Source organism: Anabrus simplex, chromosome 3 (assembly GCF_040414725.1).
Source record: "Anabrus simplex isolate iqAnaSimp1 chromosome 3, ASM4041472v1, whole genome shotgun sequence".
NCBI classification, from domain to species: Eukaryota; Metazoa; Arthropoda; class Insecta; order Orthoptera; family Tettigoniidae; genus Anabrus; species Anabrus simplex.
Window position 1 is genome coordinate 269314036 of NC_090267.1, and position 15602 is coordinate 269329637.

At 39.1% G+C, this 15602-nt stretch overlaps 1 protein-coding gene across 4 annotated transcripts in view; it reads left to right on the forward strand.

Annotated features, from left to right (window-relative positions):
- The window catches only part of Orp8 (Oxysterol-binding protein-related protein 8), a 565732-nt gene that overhangs the window by 369924 nt on the left and 180206 nt on the right, over positions 1-15602 (forward strand). For all 4 annotated transcript variants that reach the window (XM_067143024.2, XM_067143025.2, XM_067143026.2 and 1 more), the window contains one exon: positions 15273-15469. In XM_067143024.2, coding sequence (XP_066999125.1) covers positions 15273-15469 — 197 coding nt within the window. The remainder of the gene's footprint in view (positions 1-15272; positions 15470-15602) is intronic.

Genomic DNA, 15602 nt, shown 5'->3' on the forward strand with positions numbered 1-15602 from the left:
CCGATGATGATTGCCCTCCCTTTACTGATGGTCTTTTCTAGGTCTTCGAGAAACTTGTTCTTTTCATCTTGACTGCAACCCGTCTGAGGGCATACATTTGCACCAGTGTCAGCTTCTTATTCCCAAGGTGAACTGTTGCCTTTATAATCCTCTCATTGATGTACTGGATCTCTGTAATGCCATCTGACTCTAGAGACAATATCAGTCCTACTCCATTTCTCATCTCTCTGTTGTTATCATTCCAGCAGAGAGTATATGTTTTTCCTCAACTCCTTCTTCCCTTTATCTTGCCATTTAGTTTCACTCAGACATAGGATTGATATTTTCCTTCTCTCTATGATGTCCACTAACTCTTCACATTTCCCAGTCAAACTCAGTACATTGATTGTTCCTATTCGCATACCTGCCAACCCTTCCGTTTTACCCGGAAAATTTCCGTTTTTTAACTCGTCTTCCGATTTTCCGATTTATTTTTAATTCTTCCTATTTTTGACCAATATAACCTCCAGTACAGTCAATACTCCTTCCCTAGGATAAAGGATACATTCTTATGTGCTTGTGTAATTTACCCAACCTAATTTTTCAAGCATTTTTATTTGATGCTTTATTTCGTGAGTCCGTCGCGTTCGTGTATCGTGTTTCCAGCTCTCTACAGCAGCATGTGTGCTTTACGGCTGGGGATTCGGGACGGCAATCGTCTTACAAGCAAGAGAGGCTAGCGATTCAGTTAATCGGGTCGAAAGAATGAGTTTCTTATCGTGTGGTTCGCACACTATTAACATCGTTTCTGTGCGTAATTTCGTTGGAATTGTATGCCACGTGTTTTTTCTAGCGGTTATATGCTTTTCTCCGTGTCAAAGTTGTATGTCAATAATATATGAGCATGCCGATCTGTCTTGTATGTGCTAGTTTCGCGTATCGGTACTTCACTGCATTTTTGTTTATTCTTAATAATTTTAATGAGTTGAACGTATTTCAGGGAGTTGTGTTGGTGACAGTTTCTGGTATTTTCTCTTCACGTTATGGCTACAAAACATAACAAACGTTATCACCAAGTGTTCGGAGATACCTATAAAATTAAATTTCCATTCATTTTACAGTCTAATAAAAGAAAATATTATGCGAATCACCTCGGGAGATACATTTCATTTCGAGTTATCGACATTTCGAAATATAGAGAATACCGTTTTTGAGCATGTATAGCACATAATTCAATCAAATGTATCTACGGGCCTTTACTGAATGCGTTATGTTTAACGGTGCAGGTACTTAAAAATATACAAAGAAACTCTTTTACAGCATCACTTTAATTGTAACCCTTATTATAGTAAGTTTTTAGAAGACAGGATACAGTACATACAGTAGTGAAATAAGAAACATGGCTCCGTTAACACGTTTGGAAAATATCCGTTAGTCTCTTCTGTTTATTGCGGTTAACCTTTCCTCCCTACACGTTGAAACTTCGTCAATACCACCCAGCCGAGTTTCGTAAATGGAGCTTGTCATCCGCGACTTCTGGGCTTGCTTTCGAACGTGACCGGTAATTAATTGACACCCGAGAAATGGCGAGGCTTTGCCGATTTGGCGATCACTAGAAGTTCGAGTTTTTCGGTTCCCGTAATATTAGTTTCCAGCTTCACCGGAACCCTTACTTTACTTGTCAACTGTTTCTCACAAACCGCAAATGCCGTATTGCGCAGTTGATGTTGCACAAAATTCGAGTTACATAGTATTTTTTGCTTCAAGGGAGGAAATGTTTGCTTCGAGAAATTCGTTTAACCTAATTTCTAGAATAGTGAAATAAATACACGGAAGAATAGGACAAACGGCCGGAAAATCTAAGTTCGAGATAATGAAAATTCGAGTAGAGTTTCGAGATATCGAGGTTCGACTGTATTATTATTATTATTATTATTATTCGTATGAATGTGTCATAAATTAGAGTGATTGAGGTACATTTTCGCCGGCCCCGTGGTGTAGGGGTAGCGTGCCTGCCTCTTACCCGGAGGCCCCGGGTTCGATTCCAGGCCAGCTCAGGGATTTTTACCTGGACCTGAGGGCTGGTTCGAGGTCCACTCAGCCTACGTGATTAGAATTGAGGAGCTATCTGACGGTGAGATAGCGCTCCCGGTCTAGAAAGCCAGGAATAACGGCCGAGAGGATTCGTCGTGCTGACCACACGACACCTCGTAATCTGCAGGCCTTCGGGCTGAGCAGCGATCGCTTGGTAGGCCAAGGCCCTTCAAGGGCTGTAGTGCCATGGGGTATGGTTTGGTTTGGTTTTGGGGTACATTTTCTTGTAACCATTTTAATGTTTTTTAGTTTAAAATTTTAACTTTAATGATCAAATCACATTGTAACTGTAGGTATGCATGCCTTTCATCCTGTCTTTTCTTCACTTAAACCATGGCGCAATATATATGATGAAATACAAGAATTAAAAAATCTTCCTATTTTTGATTTCTAAAAGTTGGCAGCTATGTATTCGGGTGTGTCTTCTTCTCTGGGTTTGTTGCGGAATCGCAAGGCTTGGCCTATCATCAGGCTGTAAGCCATCATACCTGGCGTGGGTCTGTGGGTGCTGTTGTCATTCTCCGAGTTCTTTGTTTGCATCCGAGGCTCGTATAAGTGTTGAAAGCAATTGCAGTTACTCTCCAACTGACTTGCTAGGCCTAACGTTAGAGAAGATGTTCTGTCAGTGTTATCTCCCTTAGCCTTTAGCAGTCCCTTGCCACATCTGCAAGGCAGCAGCTTCTTGTTGAATTTGTGTCATTTCCTACACAATGGCTTCTACAAGCTCCCTAAGAGTGAACTCCTCGGTCAGACAGTCGCATGCCTCATGTTGCATATGGTAGCAGGATGTATCCGACCTGACCTGGTTGTGAATTATTTGAAAGATGTGAGGGCTGAAGTACTCATAAGACATATCCCTTGCCTTACCATGGTCATTAGCTTCAACTGTTGCAGAAATACAGTGAGGCCTCATTAATTTGGACCAGTTGTGGCTGAGAGTTGTCTAGGTTAGCAAAATCTCTAGAGGATGGTTGCCTAGTTGTACTTCCTCTTAAAACAATAATCACCACCACCATCTGGGTTAATAGAATTAAAAGGAAAAGGTCAATTTTGTGAACAACATGCAGCTGTATAATATCTTAAAGTACCTGTGTTTATTTTTAATGTTATTTATTATAGTTTCATACTTTGGTTTAAAAAATACTGTAAATGTTCTTTTGCGGTTTAATGCTCATCTCTCATGGATGCCTCATATGGCAATAATAGGCAGATATTTGTTTACTGTCACTTCATTGAATGAAATCAATATTGCAGAATTGAAGTGTTCCCTGATCTTGCATATTATCATATTGGGCAGTTCAGTGTCTGTTTCCTCATATTCAGATGTAGAATCACTATCTTTGTTTACAGTATCCTCAATTTCTACTTCATTCATCATGGTTGCAGGGATCATCTCCATTATTATCAAGCCAATCGTCAGTCTCTTCGAATATCATGGATCTCTGAACCTTCCTAATCAGTGCTGCATGATCAATGTCATTGCACTTGAGTTCAAGCTTTTCTTATATACTTTGATGCTTGTGTATTATCGGGCAGGGCCCGCCAACACAGGCTCATTTTGTCGGCATTATACACCTGACTTAAATATAACTCTTTTTATATGAGAATATGAAACTTTTTCCTGAACTGCTCTACAGCACTTGCATCTGCACTTAGACTCTCTCCACACATTTATCTGTTCATTGTGTTCTGGCATTTGCTGAATCATCGCCAGTCAGCACTAGATTTAAATACATTTACATCAAATTGTTTTACCTGGCATTTGACTGCAGCTTGAATTTAAACACCTTGCACTGCTGTTCCACTTGCATGAAATTGTTTCTACCACTGATTCACTGGATTGTCCAATTTATGGTAATTTGACAAGTTCCTTTGTCCCCATTACACTTTAAAGAAAATGAGAGTTCACATTTTTCTTTCTTATATTGGAAACTGTTTATTTGGAGATTCCAAATTTCACACATATACTGGCACCAATGGCACCATTTTCAAGATTTTCAATTATTTTTAATTTATCATGCCAAGTGATTGCTTTATAATTTCACTTTCTTTTCCTTTCCTTTTGGTAGCGATTTAATGTTGCATTCACATATTACAAATTTCTAGTGATGCAAGGATAGGGAGGGGCTGATTGGGAAGGTAGTGACCGTGGCCTTAATTTTTGTAACAATTGGCTTTGTGTTGCACCGAAACAGATAGGTCTTATGGCAAGGAGGGGATGGGAAAGGCCTACGAATGGGAAGGAAGCGGCCGTGGCCTTAATCAAGGTACAGCCCCAGCATTTGCCTGGTGTGAAAATGGGATACCATGGAAAACCATCTTCAGGGCTGCTGACAGTGGGGTTTGAACCCACTGTCTCCTGGATGCAAGCTCACAGCTGCGCGTCCCTAACCGCAAGGCCAGTTTGCCTGGTGTGGCCTTAATTAAGATACAGTACAGCCCCAACATTTGCCTGCTGTGAAAATTCAAAACCGAAAAACCATCTTCAGGACTGCTGCTGATGATTCTCCCGAATGGAAGATCACAGCTACCTGACCCGAACCACATGGCAGTTCTTCTTCTTCTTCTTCTTCGTCTTCTTCTTCGTCTTCTTCTTCTTCTTCTTCTTCTTCTTCTTCTTTCCTGATGACTTTGCTGGTGTGCTGAATGACATTGTACACCTTGAGTTAGCATTATATAGATGAACTAATTGTGTTAAACTGGAAAAGAGGTGGGTGAAAGTTTCTTTCCTGGCAGTTGAGTGGTGGTTGCATTGTCTGACACCCAGGGACAAGGTCGTCAGAAACCCTTACCATGTGAGAATATTTTAGCTTGTTTGATAGTTTTTTATAATTTTTTTAAGAATACCTGTCCATATTAAGCCATGGAATGAGAAGTTTAAAGAATATGGACTGACCATCAGTAAAACAAAAACTGTTGAAATGACTGTCAACAGGAAAGGCACAGATTTAAACATTTTCCTGGAGGGAGCTTTGTTACAGTCTGTTTGTAACTTCAAGTACCTCGGAAGTATCATTTCAACAGATAACACAGAGAACCAAGAAAGACTTAATAGGACTCAGAAAGCTTCTCAATTTCATTTTCAAGTGAAAAATCTACTCTGGGGTGATAAAATACCACAGAAAGCAAAATTGACCATGTTTTATACCTACTTCTTTCCAATTCTCACATATGGACTCAAAACATGTACCCTGCTTAACAAGACAAATAATAAAATCCAGACAACAAAAATGAAATTCATCAGAACAATGAACCAGATGACCAGGAATGACAAGATTAGAAATGATGCAAACAGAAAGGAGCCTGGCATCAAAATACCTGTTACCAAACTTTTAGGAAGATGCAGCCTACAATGGTTCAGACATGTTATGAGGATGGACAGAATGAGAACAGCAAGGAATTACTTTGACAGAGAAGTGAAAGGGGAGAGGCCAGTTGGGAGGCCAAGGAATCAATGGATAGACACAGTGAAATTGGAGGTCAGCATGAGGAATGCCAAGTAGTGGGAGGACATACAGGAACAGAAACTATACTTCGAAAGGAAGAAGTGGTGAGCGCTTTTGCACCGCACGTGGGAAACTGGAAAATGATGATGATGATGATGATGATGATGATGATGATGATTAAGCGATATCCAGTTTAATGGGATCCTGCTTAAGGATGTTTTACTGTATGCTCATATCCTTTTAATAGAGGTTTTCAAACTCTCAGCCTGATCAAGCCATCGTCCTAACATAAGGAAGCAGTTATTAAGACCCTGTTTGGCATTTCTACAAACTGTAACCAAATTATTTTAAACCTCCATAAAATTAATTCCCCAGGAAAATATTCATCAAATCAGTTTGGAATGTCTCCATCTATATTACTTTTTTTGCAATTAGCTTTACGTTGCACCGACACAGATAGGTCTTTTTTTATTTATTTATTTATTTATTTAATTAATTATTAGATACAGCCTATGGAGGGCCATTTTACACTAATAATAATAATAATAATAATAATTTTAAATAAGTATAAAAGATAACAAAGGTATAAACAACAATATTAAGTAACAACAATAATTAACAATTTTAACAGTAACAATGTGACAACAATGACAACGGTAACTGGCAAGTGTCGGTTTCAGAAATTAGGAAGAAGAAAGGTCAAGGGTTGGTGGGACGGAAGAAAGTGAAAACCTGGAGAGGACTTCAAAGGAATCTTTTAATTTTTTGTTTGAAGGATGAGAAAGGTGTGAATATGTCGATATCGGGTAGTGAATTACCAAGTGTAGGGAGACGGTGGAAGATAGAGCGTTGTTGTAAGGTTAGACGCGGATGGGACACATGATGGGTGCGCCGGTTGCGTGTAGGGCGGGGAGGAACGTGTATAGGGAATTACGCTGGAAGAGAATTACATTTGGTGTAGCCATTGATTATTTTGTGCAGGTAACATAGATCAGAGAACTGTAAACTGCTTCTCAGGTCAAGTATACCCAGGTAGTTCATAATGTCAGATTTAGTTTTGTTCTTAAAAACAGGATTGCGAGTCTTAACAATGAAAGTGAAAAAGTTAATACTATTTAGTTGAGATATGTTTGTGATAGCAGATGAGGACCAAATAGGGGAACAAAAGTCAATAATGGGGAGAACATACGAGACAAAGTATAATTTTAAGGCGTTAATATCATTAATTTCAGTAAACCTGTAAAGAATGCCTAGAGTACACACAGCACGGGATTTTATGGAGTGAATGTGAGCAGAGAAGGTTAGTTTACAGTCTATTATGACACCTAGGCCTCTTACCTGAGAAGCCGATTGCAATGTATTTCCGTGGATGGTATATGCAGTGTTCATTCCTTGCTTTAGCAATGAAAAGGAGATTGTATTGCACTTCTTAAAATTGGGAGAAAGATTCCATTTCTTAAACCAGTCACCACACGAATTGAGAACAGTCTGTAATTCGTCACAGTCATCAGGCGTAGACACTTCTCTTAGGATTTTCAGGTCGTCGGCGTACAAGAGGAGGGAACACTGACTATTTCGGGTGCAAAAAATTATGTCATCGATATAGAGAACAAAGAGTAGGGGTCCCAGAATACTGCCCTGAGATACTCCTGATAACACAGATAACCATGATGAGGCAGATTCAGGGAGTATCACTCTTTGTTTTCTGCCGGAGAGGAAACTTGTTATCAATGACAAGATGGGGCCATGGATATTAAATCTGGTTAGCGAGCTTATGAAGAAGAAGTGCATGATCCACTGAGTCGAATGCCTTGGCCAGATCTATATAGATTGCATCTAACTGAGATTTATTTTCCATTGCTGAAATGATGTGGTGATTGAGAACAGTGAGGTTAGTGAGGCATGATTTTCCGGGAGTGAATCCGTGTTGTTCTTCAGATATGTACGGCTGTGTGAAAAAGAGGAGTCGGCGGTGGATTATTCTTTCGAGGACAGAGGATAGTATTGGAACGATAGATATAGGGCGGTATGATGAGATATCATATTTGTTGCCAGATTTGAAAATAGGTGTGATATCAGCTTGTTTCCAGCTGTCGGGGAATGTACCAGTAGCCATACACAGGTTGAAGATTGTAGATAACGGTGCACAGAGAGATGCAGAAGTATTTTTGAGGAATATAGGGCTAATATCATTGGGCCCGGTGGAGCGGTTTGTTGGGAGACTATTGAGAATATTTTGTACTTCGTTAGGGGTCGTTGATATTTGTGACAGCGAGTAACTGCAGACACTATTGATCTGTGGTAGTTCTGTGATAGGTGCAGGAGGGCTAAAGGTAGAGTGAAAGTACTCATTGAATTTTTGAGACCTTAATTCAGTTGGGACATCATCACTATGTAGTTTAAGATTGAGTGGTATCCGGGGTGACTTTCTGCGTGATGAAATTAGGGTCCAGAACTTTTTAGGGTTGTTTTTAAGGTTTCCAGTTATAGAAGTGATGTGCCGGTTGTAGCCATTTTTAAGATGCGATTTTGAGATTTTCCTGAGGTGTTTAAAAGTATTATACGTGTGTGAATTGGGGATAGACTTCCAGAGTGACCATGCACGGGTTTTGTTCTTTACTAGCAATTTAGTTTCGGCACTCAGCCAGGGGGGATATTTGTGTGTTCTGGGTTTGGAGAAAGGTACATGCTGTTTAATGGTGGTAAATGTTAAATCCTCAAACAGGGAAACCGCACTATTGACGTCACGCTCAGCTGATAACCAGCACCAAGGGAGGGATGACAAGTCCTGGTTGACGACTAGCCAGTCCACTTTACTCCAGAGCGGAAATGTTTGCCTCGCAGCGGGTGGGAAGTCTTTATGTTGACAAGCAGGTAGGCTGAGCGTAGCCTCGATTGAATCATGGTCAGCGCTAAGGATGTTTCTGCCAACAGATACACTAACACTAGTTACTGTAGAGAAGAGGAGGTCCAATGTTTGCCAGATTTCTGGTGGGTTTTAAGCAGAACTGATGTAAATGAAGACCGTTTATGAAATTAGACAAAATAAATTAGTCCACAGGGTCGGTTACTGTTCCAGTGGTTGTAGATTGCCAGGATATGCGCGAATTGAAATCACCGATTAGCACAATATCGTTGGATTTATTTAGAGCCAAAACCATTGAATTAAAGCAATTTTCTAACGCTGTGATATCACCGGAGGGTGGGCGGTAGAAGCAGTCAACTAATAAGTTTTTGCTTCTGGTGATCATAATTTCAACCCAGGTTATCTCACATTCAGTTTCTAGGTCGGGCCTGTGACGGGCTTTAAGTTTATTACTTATTGCAATCATTACACCACCCCCACGCTTACCGGTACCTCTGTTTTTACGGAACACTGAAAAGTTAGACGAGAATGGAAGTTCACTGTCCGAGACAAAATCAGGTAACCAAGTTTCAGTGAAACATAAGATATCAAACTCGCTAAATTCAGGTTCACTGAGTACACAGTCAGTTAATTTGTTTTTCAGACTCTGGGTATTCTGATAATAAACATTAAGCGGTCCTGGATTTAAATGAACGTCACCGGAAAGAAGTAGTAAGATAGCGAACACAGCACGTGAGGAAACATGGCAACCTTTCGTCCTTTCGCTGGAAGAGACAGGGGCATGGCGATGCACTGGGAGATCAGAGACGGACAAACCAGAGAAAATATAATGCCGTTCAGCGAAGCACCATTGCAGTACTGAATCACACGACACTTCACTTGCTTCAGGGATGGTTGTAGATATGAAAGCACAGTACGACGCACTTCTATACACAAGAAAGACTAAGAAAAGAAAGTAATATGTCGGAGGTACAAGAACACGCCCGTTCCCAGTTACCGCGGCCGTGGCCTTAATTAAGGTACATCCCCAGCATTTGCCTGGTGTGAAAATGGGAAACCATCTTCAGGGCTACTGACAGTGGGGTTCGAACCCATTATTTCCGGGATGCAAGCTCACAGCCGTGTGCTCCTAACTGCACGGCCAACTCGCCCAGTCATTTACATTACTGGATGTACACAAAAGAATATTGGAATTCTAAGTGGTGAGAATGATATGTAAACCTTTGCAGCCTATTTCCTTCATCAGATGAAGAGCAGCCATGAAAGTTATTGTATGTGGAAATTGTTGTTTCATAACCCTATTTAAAGTTAAGAACTTCATATTTAGGTTCCGTATTGAAGCAGAATTCACATCAAAGAAAAGTACAATCACTTGATAGCATCAACATTTTTAGAGTTCTGGTTGTAGATGGTGACTCCTGTGCCTAAAAGTTTCTGTGCTCTGCAGATTGTGAAATGTAATTAAGTAGGTGCAGTTCGGCATGAATTTTAGGGGACAATTTGAATGAGATACTTCCCGCATGGCGGCCATGATTAATAAGGCAGTCTTCAAGCTCCGATTTCATGGTTAGCTGGTTCGTGTCCCATTGGTGGAAAAGAATTTTGTCATCAGTATGCTGGCCAGCAGGATAGCAGAGGTAGTGAATTTCTAATTGCTAGATTGTGTGCCAAAAGCCTGGGTTCAGTAATTGGTCCAAATCTCTTCACAGTGTTCATATAGTGCTAGGGTATATGATGCTGTTGATAGTAATTCGTCCATCAGATTGCGACATCAAGCCTTGAGCAGACCCCTTGGTGATATTCGACTGAAGTAGGCTATGTGCCAACACCAAGTTGTATCCTCTCCTTTCCTCATCATCGTGCACATCCAGATGCAGAGGTTGCTGTTGGGCATCAGATAGAAAGATCTACACCAGGCCTCTCTAGAGGTCACACATCAATCTGACAACATTCTCTGGTGATATAAATAGTTGTCTTTGTGTGAAGGGAAGAGTCTGGGGACTCACTATGGGTGGGGGCAGTAGAATATCACCCACGGTAGCCCCTGCCCATCGTAAGAGGCAACTAAAAGGGGCCCTGGGGTTCTCAACTTGGGAGCATGGGTTGGCGACCACAGGGCCCTTATCTATAAATCAATCAATCAATCAATACTGATCTGCATTTAAGGCAGTCGCCCAGGTGGCAGATACCTTATCTGTTGTTTTCCTAGCCTTTTCCTAAATGATTTCAAAGAAATTGGAAATTTATTTAACATCTCCCTTGGTAAGTTATTCTAATCCCCCTTCCTATAAATGAATATTTGCACCAGTTTGTCCTCTGGAATTCCAACTTTATTTTCATATTGTGATCTTTCCTACTTTTCAAACTTATTCGTCTACTAATGTCATTCCACGCCATATCTTGACTGACAGCTCAGAACATACCACTTAGTCGAGCAGCTCTTCTTCTTTCTCCCAATTCTTCCCAGCCCAAACTTCGCAACATTTTTGTAACGCTACTCTTTTGTCGGAAATCACCCAGAACAAATCGAGCTGCTTTTCTTTGGATTTTTTCCAGTTCTTGAATCAGGTAATCCTGGTGAGGGTCCCATACACTGGAACCATACTCTAGTTAGGGTCTTACCAGAGACGTACATGCCCTCTCCTTTACATCCTTACTACAACCCCTAAACACCCTCATAACTATGTGCAGAGATCTGTACCTTTTATTTACAATCCCATTTATGTGATTACCCCAATGAAGATCTTTCCTTATATTAACACCTAGATACTTACAATGGTCCCCAAAAGGAACTTTCACCCCATCAACGCATTAATTAAAAACTGAGAGGACTTTTCCTATTTGTGAAATTCACAACCTGACTTTTAACCCCGTTTATCAACATACCATTGCCTGCTGTCCATCTCACAACATTATCGAGGTCACGTTGCAGTTGCTCACAATCCTGTAACTTATCTATTACTCTATAGAGAATAACATCATCCGCAAAAAGCCTTACCTCTGATTCTACTCATATCATTTATATATATAAGAAAACAAAGGTCCGATAATACTGCCTTGAGGAATTCCCCTCTTAATTATTATAGGGTCAGATAAAGCTTCACCTACTCTAATTCTCTGATATCTATTTTCTAGAAATATAGCAAACCATTCAGTCACTCTTTTGTCAAGTCCAATTGCACTCATTTTTGCCAGTAGTCTCCCATGATCCACCCTATAAAATGCTGCTGATATATCTGCTATATCTTGCTGAAATCCTACAAGTTCAGCTTCAGTGGAATAACCTTTCCTAAAACTGAACTGCCTTCTATTGAACCATTTATTAATTTCACAAACATGTCTAATATAATCAGAAAGAATGCCTTCCCAAAGCTTTCATACAATGTATGTCAAACTTAATGGCCTGTAATTTTCAGCTTTATGTCTATCACCTTTTCCTTTATACACAGGGGCTACTATATCAACTCTCCATTCATCTGGTATAGCTCCTCCGACCAAACAATAATCAAATAAGTACTTCAGATATGGTACCGGTACTATATCCCAACCCATTGTCTTTAGTATATCCCCAGAAATCTTATCAATTCCAGCTGCTTTTCTAGTTTTCAACTTTTGTATCTAATTTTAAATGTCATTGTTATCATATGTAAATTTTAATACTTCTTTAGTCTTAGTCTCCTCCTCTATCCGGACATTATTCTTGTAACCAACAATCTTTACATACTGCTGACTGAATACTTCTGCTTTTTGAAGATCCTCGCATACACACTCCCCTTGTTCATTAATTATTTCTGGAATGTCCTTCTTGGAACCTGTTTTTGCCTTAAAATATCTATACATACCCTTCCATTTTTCACTAAAATTTGTATGACTGCCAATTTTAGTTAAGAATTGTGCTCTCTAAATAATGTTATTTAAAAAGACTGTAATTTTGCATTATGCGTGATTAGTTTTGATGATAATCTAGAACCCAAGACTTCAATTCTAGATTATCATCAAAACTAATCACGCATAATGCAAAATTACAGTCTTTTTAAATAACATTATTTAGAGAGCACAATTCTTAACTAAAATTCTCAATACTGAAATGTTACTGTATTCTAGAAACCAACGCACTTCAGAAACTATAGCTCCTACATATTAACATCCAATATTTATATTTATGACTCTAATTTTAATACCAAAATTATAGTTGAATCAATTTTATTTTAATATTGCAAACAATTTTTAGCCAAATTTTCAAATTGTAAAAACTGTGTTTTGGACGTCAATGTGTTTTAGAATTAAGAGTTACTCCATTTTAACATTGCAAATCATATTGTCATAATTTTTAATGTGTATATTATTCTTGTGTTTTAAATATTGTTATCAATGAAATTAGATTTACATTCAATGTAATGAAATTTGTAACAACAATCCAAATATGACAAACCTTGAGACAATTGTATAGGCTGATGATGCTTATGAATAAAAGCGAAACATGTCCCGGTAAATTAGTGTTGTAACATTACAACTTAACAACACAAACTGTAATTTGTATTGAAAAGGTGGATCAAAATAACCAACAAATTGTTAATATATCATAGCATAGTTCAATACGGGCCTAAAAATGAGATTAGTTACATGTAATACTGGATACTTGCCGCACTTAAGCGACTGCAGCTATCGAGCTCGGTACACATTTATTTTTAACTACGACAAAAACAGCTTCATGATCACTAATACCAAATATTACTTCAGTTTCTCTATAGAGCTCATCTGGTTTTATCAGCACCACGTGCAGGATATTTTTCCCTCTGGTTGGTTCCATCACTTTCTGAATCAGCTGTCCTTCCCATATTAACTTATTTGCCATTTGTTGGTTATGCTTCCTGTCGTTCGCATTTCCTTCCCAATTGACATCTGGTAAATTCAAGTCTCCCGCTACAATCATATTTCTTTCCATGTCGTTTCCTACATAGCTGATTATCTTATCAAATAATTCTGAATCCGTGTCAGTGCTACCCTTTCCCGTTCTGTACACTCCAAATATATCAAGTTCCCTATTATCTTTAGAAATGAGCCTTACCCCTAGAATTTCATGTGTTTCATCTTTAGCTTTTTCTTAGCTTACAAATTCTTCTGTCACCAGAATGAATACTCCCCCTCCCACTATTCCTATGTCTACGTTACACACTCCAGTTCCGTGAGAAAATTTCTGCATCCATTATATCATTTCTCAGCCATGATTCAACTCCTATTACAATATCTGGTAAATATATATATCTATTAAAATTATTTCATTCTATTCCTTTCTATTCCTTAGATGAGTCCGGCATTGTTTTCACTTACTTACGCCAGGCTCCTCACTTTCATCTGTCCTATCTGACCTCCCTCGGTCAACTCTTGCTCTTTTCCGATCCTGAGGCCGAATGAGTCTTTCAGTTTCACGCCCTCTGTACCCCTGTCTTCCTTTGGCCGTTATCTTCGTTTTTCAAATTGTCGGATCCCTTCCATTTTTTCTCTATGTTTAGTATTATACAGAGGATGGTTGCCTAGTTGTACTTCATCTTAAAACAGTAATCACCACCACTACCACCAACCAGTCTGGGGCAATTATAAACATCAAACGAGGCTGTCAAATGTGTCAGAATGACCTTCTTGTGTACTCCTAAAAAATTTGTTCAATAGTTCATTAGTTGTGTGTGAACTAGCACACTAGTACTGCTGAAGATGACTGTGTATTATTTGATAACGATTACAATTTGAGCATACCATCTTCAGTTTCGAATGATCGTAGAACCTGCATACTATGAGGATTTTGAAAATTCAGCATTGAGTGCAGCAGCCAAGGAAAGTTAATGAAGATTTCCTTAGCATGTAATGTTCCGTGATGAATCTGCATTTCACCTTGGTAGTAAATTGCACTTGGCACAAAGCTCATATCTGGGCACTGGAGAATCAACACATAGAAAGGAAGTATGGAAGGGATTCTCCAAAAGTTAATATTTTATGGATGAAAAGTTTTTGTTTGTTCAGGAAGGAACTGTCATGGTGAATGTTTTTCTTGATATGCTTCTGAATTTGGCTCTTGCCTCAGATACAGCATGAACTTCAAGTCACCATTTGGCATCAGAGCAATGCTCTTCATTTTTCTCACCACATGCAAGTATGATTGAATAGAGTTTTTCTTCAATATTGGATCAGATGTCGCAGTCTTGATGGTAAGGTTTTCTGTTAGTGACCTGCGAGGAGCCTCAACCTCTCCTGATATAATTTCGTCTTTGTGGGGAGGTATGTTGAGGATAATTTTAGTGTACAACTTTTATCTGCCAGCCTGTCTAAATTGAGACATAATGTTTCTACAAATATCATTCCATTACACCAGAGATGCTAACCAGAGTCTGGGAAGTACTAGACTGTCAGTTGGACATGTGACTAAAGGTTCCCTCGATGAGCTCTTATGAGACTTATTGTGAAAACTTATCGAGCTAGACTTCCATCCCATGTATGGATTATTATTGTATGCCATAAATTACAGAAATTATACAACTTAAAAACTCTGATTTCTTGTATTTTCATCCAATACTGTATTGACAGTAAAAGCAATAATTTAGGAATTTTTTTGCCCATCATTATCTAACTGTCCCAAATGATCACAACAGTGAATTCAATTAACTGAAGAAATAATTGGACAATTCGTATAATTTTTATCATATATTTCTTATCACTAGTTTCTTGCTCATCTTTAACACAGTCTTGATAATTCTTTCTGTCAGTAGCCAGAACTTTTAGGATGTCTCCTTATGTATGCATCATTCCTTACATAGCCTGGTCATTCATTTCTCTGTCTTCTCTTGGATTTTAGTTTAAGCTATGGCAATCATACTTATATCTTATGCTTTCAGGTAATTCAACTTCAGCTATTTTGGATGGTGTAGCACTGCTGACTCTGCTACCTCGTGGTGAAGATTACAGCATGACCATACCTTATGCTCACTGTAAGGGTATTCTTATGGGTACTCTGACCATGGAACTGGGTGGCAAAGTGGCTATTGACTGTGAAAAGACGGGTTATCGGACAGAGATAGAGTTTAAACTTAAGGTGGGTGGATTGGAGGCATGGAATCGAATACTTCTGCATAAGGCATGTATTAGAGAAAATTTAAAATGCTTTCGTTGGAATGCTGCTCTTAGTTACTAACTTTTAGACTTTATTATACTTTTGGGACCACAAC